The sequence below is a fragment of the Oncorhynchus masou genome, chromosome 25 (assembly GCF_036934945.1).
Source record: "Oncorhynchus masou masou isolate Uvic2021 chromosome 25, UVic_Omas_1.1, whole genome shotgun sequence".
Classification (NCBI taxonomy): domain Eukaryota; kingdom Metazoa; phylum Chordata; class Actinopteri; order Salmoniformes; family Salmonidae; genus Oncorhynchus; species Oncorhynchus masou.
In genome coordinates, this window is record NC_088236.1 from 20,201,082 (window position 1) to 20,209,289 (window position 8,208).

Consider the following 8,208-nt stretch of genomic DNA (forward strand, 5'->3'; position numbering starts at 1 on the left):
CCTCCGTCGAAATTATTGCGTAATCTCCAGCTGCATGCATTTTTCCATTTGGTTCAGGGGAGAAACCAAACTGCAACGAATGATTTGTCATCGAATAGATATGTGAAAAACACCTTGAGGACTGATTCTAAACAATGTTTGCCATGTTTCTGTCGATATTATGGAGTTAATTTGTAAATGATTTTATTTGAATGCTTTTCTTGTTTTTGTGAAAATGTTGCCTGCTGAATGCTAGGCTTAATGCTATGCTAGCTATCAATACTCTTACACAAATGCTTGTGTAGCTATGGTTGAAAAGCATATTTTGAAAATCTGTGATGACAGTGTTGTTAACAAGAGGCTAAGCTTGTGAGCCAATATATTTATTTCATTTCATTTGCGATTTTCATGAATAGTTAACGTTGCGTTATGGTAATGAGCTTGAGGCTATAATTACGCTCCCGGATACGGGATTGCTCGTCGCAAGATTAAGGTTGCAATGCATCCTCTGTAATCGACAGTACATTTATTGTTTTCATATGAGAGGCAGTGGCTTATGGGAATGTGGGAGTGTTCGGGGAAAGAAATGAAGGAAACACCAACATCAGTAGAATGCCACACACATCCATACTTCAGTTAGCTGTAATGTATAATTATGTGAATATATTGTAGTCAATGTGCTAGAGTGTGAACATCTGGCCCTGACACATTTTCCCTGGCCATCCACAAGAGATGCAGCCTACTCTAGTGCTATTGACAGCCATCTTGTGATGTGTGTGCGTGTGCCACCCATGGTTCCCATTGCAAATATTGCTTGGTATCTTCAGCTGCCTATCTGTACTTTCAGCACATTAATTGAGCTCAATGACATGGCAAGGACATTTCTCCAGTTAAATGAAAGTCCCCTCTGTGACATTGATGTATTCACCTACTTAAAATGATCAGCCCTGTCGACATTTGGAAATTAAATCCCCCTTCACCGTAATAAAACCTTCCCCTTTCAGAACACACACAGCACATACACGATCGCACAAACGCACACGCACACACAAACACATGCACACACACACACAAACAGACACACACACACAGGGCACGCTCTAGCCTTTTTGGAGCCCTAAGCGAGATTTGGGTGGGGTCCCCTCCCCCACCTCGCGGGCCCCCTCCCCCACCTCGCGGGCAGAATATTTTAGTGGCCCCCTCCTGACAGTGTAGAGAAAAATGTACTTTTTAAAGTGGAAGTTTTCTGCTGTTCTACACATTTTGTCATGGGGTGAAGAGGAAATGTTTGCAGTTTAAAGCAAGTTTTCTGCAGTTCTACACATCTTGCAATGGGACAGAGAGAAAATGTTGCAGTTTCAAAGCAGGTTTTCTGCAGTTCTAAACATCTTGCCATGGGACAGAGAGAACATGTTGCAGTTTCAAAGCAGGTTTTCTGCAGTTCTACACATTTTGCCATGGGACAAAGAGAAAATGTTGCAGTTTCAAATCAGGTTTTCTGCAGTTCTACACATTGTGCCATAGGGTGAAGCGGAAATGTTGCAGTTTCAAACGTAAGTTTTCTGCAGTTCTACACATTTTGCCAGGTGGTGAAGAGGAAATGTTGCAGTTTTATAAAACGTTTAATTCAATTCTACTCATGTTGCCATGACTTATGGCATGTTAATGATATCTGAGTGAGAATGACTAACAAAATCAATGGAGGCTCTCTGGAGGTCAGGGGCCCTGTGAACATGCTCTGCACGCCTGGTCAGTATTCGGTCATGATTACTACAAGTTTAGACTTACCAATCAAACAATTGTTAGTTGACATTGTTAATTGAGTGACTTTCAGTGACTGACATTACAATAGAACAATTGCTGAATTTGCACCATGTGTATTCTACTATCCTAAGTTGAGACCTCCCTGAGTTTTTTGGGGGTATTAACTCTTATGTCGCTTATACCTGCAGCTGGCCCTGAACACACACACACTTTACATGTCAATTATATAATATGCATACATCTTTACTAAGATTAGTATAGGAAATATAATTTTAACCATACATTATCATGATAGGACCCCATATGAATAAGACAAATTTTTTAGCAAACGTAGCTTAAAATTTATTTCATACAATTATGCACGCTGCGTATTTGGCGTCCGAGGTGACAGGTGCTGTGCGATACCACCTCTAATGGATTGGACCGGTTGATCACTCTAAAATTGGTGGGCTATTGTATCGCTGGAGAAAATCGTGTCGGAGCTCCGCACAGCCAGGCTACTATTGTCAAACCGCCAATGAGGTAAAAGCGGGGCGGAGAACAGTCGACGATTGTACTACGGGCAGTTGCCTACTGCAAACAGCTGTGGAGCGTCTGCTTTGTACACGCGTTTCGCTGATCTGGTCAATGGATTACACAGTTTCCCTACAAGTGCAACATCAACTGGCTGTCTTCCCGACACACTTGTACCAGGGTTACAGTTTGGAGTTACAGGTAGGCTATATCTCAGACATGCATTAGCCTATACTTCTGTGTGATTTGTTTTCCGTTTTGTTTTACAACGGGTACCAATCTCCATTGACGGAGAAAGAGACTATACAACTCAGACTGTCTAATGCTTCCAGCTCCATCATAAATCGTGTCCGCTGCGCTGCGTGGGATTTCAGCATCCTTTCTGACATTATGAGCCACGAGAAACAGTGAAATCCTCTCCTCCATCTAGGCTATGGGATGTTGAATTAATGACACGGTGTTTGGAAATACCGGGTAGCCTGATGCGGAGGTCCTCAAGGCTGAAATGCGCGCTTAAATTGCGAATCTCATTGAGGTTTCATAAACACTCCATGTGATTTGATGCAGACCTAAAAGAGTTTGAAAATCAAATCAACGGGTCATACTGTTCAGGGTGATCATTTTGCGTCTCGCTGTGCTTAGAAAGTGGAATGGCATCAGAGGCCAAACAATTTCTCATATTTTATTAGGCTATCCATCCCATGGCTATTTTACACACACTGACCTTTTTACATCGTTATTTGTTTTGCCACGTGATATATAGTGTCATGTATGGGATTCCAATAGTACAACCAGTTGGAGCGAATTGAACTCACCTGTCATTCTACTACTATAATATCGGCTATCTAGTATTAGATCCATTGACCATATCGTGTGTTTGGTTTTAAATTTGCCCACTGTTCAGCACAATGCATGGGATTTCAGAAGTTGGCATGTCTGTACCTTGACTATTCAAGTGTATCCAGTCATTGGATTGTGACTACATTCATTGAGGATTCGTTCCCATACATCTTCCAATGACATTCTCCCGTTCCCATGCATCTTCCAATGACATTCTCTTCATAATCTTCTGCACTAATATTAGCCCAAGTGTGAAAACATAGGTGAACATCCCCATGATACTATTTTCGTTTCGTCAAAAAATGACAGCACACCAAATCCTGAATGTAATTGACCTAATGTAGCTAGCTATTTATCTCCCACGTGACTGGCAACCATGCTTATGGATATATGCAGCTCTCTGCCACTGACTGTGGAATGACAAATTCACCTCCAAACCTAGTTCCTTTTGTTATGTTTTCTTAAACACCTATTTCCTTTATTGAACAACCGTGACTTCCCCCCCAGTGAGGTGTCCTGTTATAGGTACCCTAGCAAGGGCTTTGACAGGCTATGAGAATCCCAGTGTGTTTATTTAGAAATATTGTTGCATATTAAATCCCTTTGCATACCATTTGAAGTGTGTTCACCAGGTGGTGTCTAGATAAAAAAAAAAAAATCTTTACTACATTAATATTATCTATGCTTTATCCACTTCCCCCAGAGCGCAAGCAGCAACTTCATTGTCTTGTTTGAGAGAACGTTACTCTCCTTCTGTTGCATTGTTTTTTAACTGCTGTGTCTCTCTCTCTGTGTGCTGCGGGCTCTCTCTCTCTCTCTCTTCTCTGTGCTGCTGTCTCTCTCTCTCTCGCTCTGTGCTGCTGTCTCTCTCTCTCTCTCTCTCTCTCTCTCTGTGCTGCTGTGTGTCTCTCTCTCTCTTTCTCTCTGTGCTGCTGTCTCTCTCTCTCTCTGCTGCTGTCTCTCTCTCTCTCTCTGTGCTGCTGTCTCTCTCTCTCTCTCTGTGCTGCTGTGTCTCTCTCTCTGTGCTGCTGTCTCTCTCTCTCTCTCTGTGCTGCTGTCTCTCTCTCTCTCTCTGTGCTGCTGTGTGTCTCTCTCTCTCTGTGTGCTGCTGTGTGTCTCTCTCTCTGTGTGCTGCTGTGTGTCTCTCTCTCTGTGTGTGCTGCTGTGTGTCTCTCTCTCTGTGTGCTGCTGTGTGTCTCTCTCTCTCTGTGTGCTGCTGTGTGTCTCTCTCTCTCTGTGCTGCTGTGTGTCTCTCTCTGTGCTGCTGTCTCTCTCTGTGCTTCTGTCTCTCTCTGTGCTGTGGCTCTCTCTTTCTCTCTCTCTCTCTCTCTCTCTCTCTCTCCCTCTCTCTGTGCTGTGTGTCTCTCTCTCTCTGTATGCTGTCTCTCTCTCTCTCTCTGTGCTGTCTCACTCTCTCTCTCCCTCTGTGCTGCTGTGCTGCTCTCACTCTCTGTCTCTCTCTGTCTGCTCTCTCTCTCTCTCTCTCTCTGTCTGCTCTCTCTCTCTCTCTGCTGTCTCTCTCTCTCTCTCTGCTCTCTTGCTGTCTCTCTCTGCTGTCTCTCTCTGCTGTCTCTCTCTGTGCTCTCTCTCTCTGTCTGCGTCTCTCTTTCCTGCTGTCTCTCTCTGCTGTCTCTCTCTCTCTCTCTCTCTCTCTCTCTGTGCTTCTCTCTCTCTCTCTGTGCTTCTCTCTCTCTCTCCCTCTGTGCTTCTCTCTCTGTCTCTCTCTCTCTGTCTCTCTCTCTGTGCTTCTCTCTCTCTCTCTCTCTCTCTCTGTGCTGCTCTCTCTCTCTCTTGCTCTGTGCTGCTCTCTCTCTCTCTTGCTCTGTACTGCTCTCTCTCTCTCTGCTGCTGCTTTCTCTCTCTCTCTGTCTCTCTCTCTGTGCTACTCTCTCTCTCTGTGCTTCTCTCTCTCTGTGTCTCTCTCTCTGTCTCTCTCTCTGTGCTTCTCTCTCTCTCTCTCTGTGCTTCTCTCTCTCTCTGTGCTTTTCTCTCTCTCTCTCTCTCTCTCTCTCTCTCTCTCTCTCTCTCTCTCTGTGTGCCTCTCTCTCTCTGTGCTTCTCTCTCTCTCTCTGTGTGCTTCTCTCTCTCTCTCTCTGTGTACTTCTCTCTCTCTCTTTCAGTGCTTCTCTCTCTCTGTGTGCTTCTCTCTCTCTCTGTGCTTCTCTCTCTCTCTCTCTGTGCTGCTCTCTCTCTCTCTCTTGCTCTATGCTGCTCTCTCTATCTCTCTGCTGCTGTCTTCTCTCTCTCTCTCTTTCTCTCTCTCTGCTGTCTCTCTCTCTCTCTGTCTCTCTCTATGTGCTACTCTCTCTCTCTCTCTCTCTCTCTGTGCTTCTCTCTCTCTCTGTCTCTCTCTCTGTCTCTCTCTCTGTGCTTCTCTCTCTATCTCTCTCTCTGTGCTTCTCTCTCTCTCTCTGTGCTTTTCTCTCTCTCTCTCTCTCTGTGCCCCTCTCTCCCTCCCTCTCTCTCTGCTTCTCTCTCTCTCTCTCTCTCTCTCTCTGTGCTTCTCTCTCTCTGTGCTTCTCTCTCTGTGCTTCTCTGTCTCTCTCTCTCTCTCTCTCTCTCTCTCTCTCTCTCTGTGCTACTCTCCCTCTCTCCCTCTCTCTCTCGCTCTCTCTCTCTCTTGCTCTGTGCCCCTCTCTCCCTCTCTCTCTCTCTGCTTCTCTCTCTCTCTGTGCTTCTCTCTCTGTGTCTCTCTCTCTCTCTCTCTCTCTCTCTCTCTCTCTCTCGGTGTGCTTCTCTCTCTCTGTGCTTCTCTCTCTGTGCTTCTCTCTCTCTCTCTCTCTCTCTCTCTCTCTGTGCTACTCTCCCTCTCTCCCTCTCTCTCTCTCTCGGTGTGCTTCTCTCTCTCTGTGCTTCTCTCTCTGTGCTTCTCTCTCTCTCTGTGCTTTTCTCTCTCTGCTCTCTCTCTCTCTGCTCTCTCTCTCTCTCTCTCTCTCTGCTCTCTCTCTCTCTGCTGCTGTCTCTCTCTCTTGCTCTGCTGTCTCTCTCTCTCTCTGCTGTGCTTCTCTCTCTGCTTCTCTCTTTGTGCTGTCTCTCTCTCCCTGTCTGCTTTTCTCTTTGCTGCTGTGCTTCTCTCTGCTCTCTGTGCTGCTGTCTCTCTCTTTGCTGCTGCTCTCTCTCTCTCTCTTGCTCTATGCTGCTCTCTCTCTGCTGCTGTCTTCTCTCTCTCTCTCTGTCTTCTCTCTGCTGTCTCTCTCTGTCTCTCTCTATGTGCTACTCTCTCTCTCTCTCTCTGTGCTGCTCTCTCTCTGTCTCTCTCTGTCTCTCTCTGTGCTTCTCTCTCTCTCTCTGTGCTTCTCTCTCTCTCTCTCTGCTGTTCTCTCTCTCTCTCTCTCTGTGCTCTCTCTCTCTGTCTGTGTCTCTCTTTGCTGCTCTCTCTCTCTCTCTCTCTCTCTCTCTCTCTCTCTGTGCTTCTCTCTCTCTGTGCTTCTCTCTCTGTGCTTCTCTGTCTCTCTCTCTCTCTCTCTCTCTGTGCTTCTCTCTCTCTCTCTCTGTGCTTCTCTCCTCTCTCCCTCTCTTGCTCTCAGTGCTTCTCTCTCTCTGTGTGCTCTGTGCTCCTCTGTGCTTCCTCTCTCTCTCTCTGCTGCTCTCTCTCTCTGTGCTTCTCTCTCTGTGCTTCTCTCTCTCTGCTCTCTCTCTCTCTGTCTCTCTCTCTCTCTCTGGTGTGCTTCTCTCTCTCTGTGCTGTGCTCTCTCTCTCTGTGCTTCTCTCTCTCTCTCTCTCTCTCTCTCTCTGTCTCTCTCCTCTCTCTCTCTCTCTCTCTCTCTCTCTCTGTGCTTCTCTCTCTCTCTGTGCTTCTCTCTCTGTGCTTCTCTCTCTCTCTCTCTCTCTCTCTCTCTCTCTCTGTGCTACTCTCCCTCTCTCCCTCTCTCTCTCGCTCTCTCTCTCTTGCTCTGTGCTGCTCTCTCTCTCTGCTGCTGCTTTCTCTCTCTCTCTCTCTCTCTCTGCTGTCTCTCTCTCTCTCTGCTGTCTCTCTCTCTCTCTCTCTCTCTCTCTCTCTCTCTCTCTCTCTCCCTCTCTGTGCTTCTCTCTCTCTCTCTCTCTGTGCTTCTCTCTCTCTCTCTGTGTTTCTCTCTCTCTCTCTCAGTGCTTCTCTCTCTCTGTGTGCTTCTCTCTCTCTGTGTGCTTCTCTCTCTCTCTCTGTGCTTCTCTCTCTCTCTGTGCTGCTCTCTCTCCGTTGCTCTGTGCTGCTCTCTCTCTCTTGCTCTGTGCTGCTCTCTCTCTCTGCTGCTGCTTTCTCTCTCTCTCTGTCTCTCTCTCTCTGTGCTACTCTCTCTCTCTCTGTGCTTCTCTCTCTCTCTGTCTCTCTCTCTGTCTCTCTCTCTGTGCTTCTCTCTCTCTCTGTGCTTCTCTCTCTCTCTGTGTACTTCTCTCTCTCCCTTTCCGTGCTTCTCTCTCTCTGTGTGCTTCTCACTCTCTGTGCTGCTCTCTCTCTCTCTTGCTCTGTGCTGCTCTCTCTCTCTCTGCTGCTGCTTTCTCTCTCTCTCTCTTTCTCTCTCTCTGCTGTCTCTCTCTCTCTGTGCTTCTCTCTCTCTCTGTGCTTTTCTCTCTCTCTCTCTCTCTCTCTCTCTCTCTCTCTCTCTCTCTCTCTCTCTCTCTGTGTGCCTCTCTCTCTCAATTCAATTCAATTCAAGGGGCTTTATTGGCATGGGAAACATGTGTTAACATTGCCAAAGCAAGTAAGGTATATAATATATAATATAATATATATCTCTCTCTCTCTGTGCTTCTCTCTCTGTGCTTCTCTCTCTGTGCTTCTCTCTCTCTCTCTCTCTGTCTCTCTCTCTGTGCTACTCTCCCTCTCTCTCTCTCTCTCTCGCTCTCTCTCTCTCTTGCTCTGTGCTGCTCTCTCTCTCTCTTGCTCTGTGCTGCTCTCTCTCTCTCTTGCTCTGTGCTGCTCTCTCTCTCTCTTGCTCTGTGCTGCTCTCTCTCTCTCTGCTGCTTTCTCTCTCTCTCTCTCTCTCTGCTGTCTCTCTCTCTCTCTGCTGTCTCTCTCTCTCTCTGTGCTACGCTCTCTCTCTCTGTGCTTCTCTCTCTCTCTGTCTCTCTCTCTGTCTCTCCCTCTGTGCTTCTCTCTCTCTCTCTGTGCTGCTCCCTCTCTCTGCTGCTGTT

The 8,208-nt window shown here is 46.6% G+C and overlaps 1 protein-coding gene across 1 annotated transcript in view; it reads left to right on the plus strand.

The window, feature by feature from the left end:
• Positions 1-2,201: 2,201 nt before the first annotated feature.
• The window catches only part of LOC135513885 (zinc finger matrin-type protein 4-like), a 193,622-nt gene continuing 187,615 nt past the window's right edge, over positions 2,202-8,208 (plus strand). Inside the window, exon 1 of the mRNA XM_064936878.1 lies at positions 2,202-2,457. Coding sequence (XP_064792950.1) covers positions 2,371-2,457 — 87 coding nt within the window. The 5' untranslated portion in view covers positions 2,202-2,370. The remainder of the gene's footprint in view (positions 2,458-8,208) is intronic.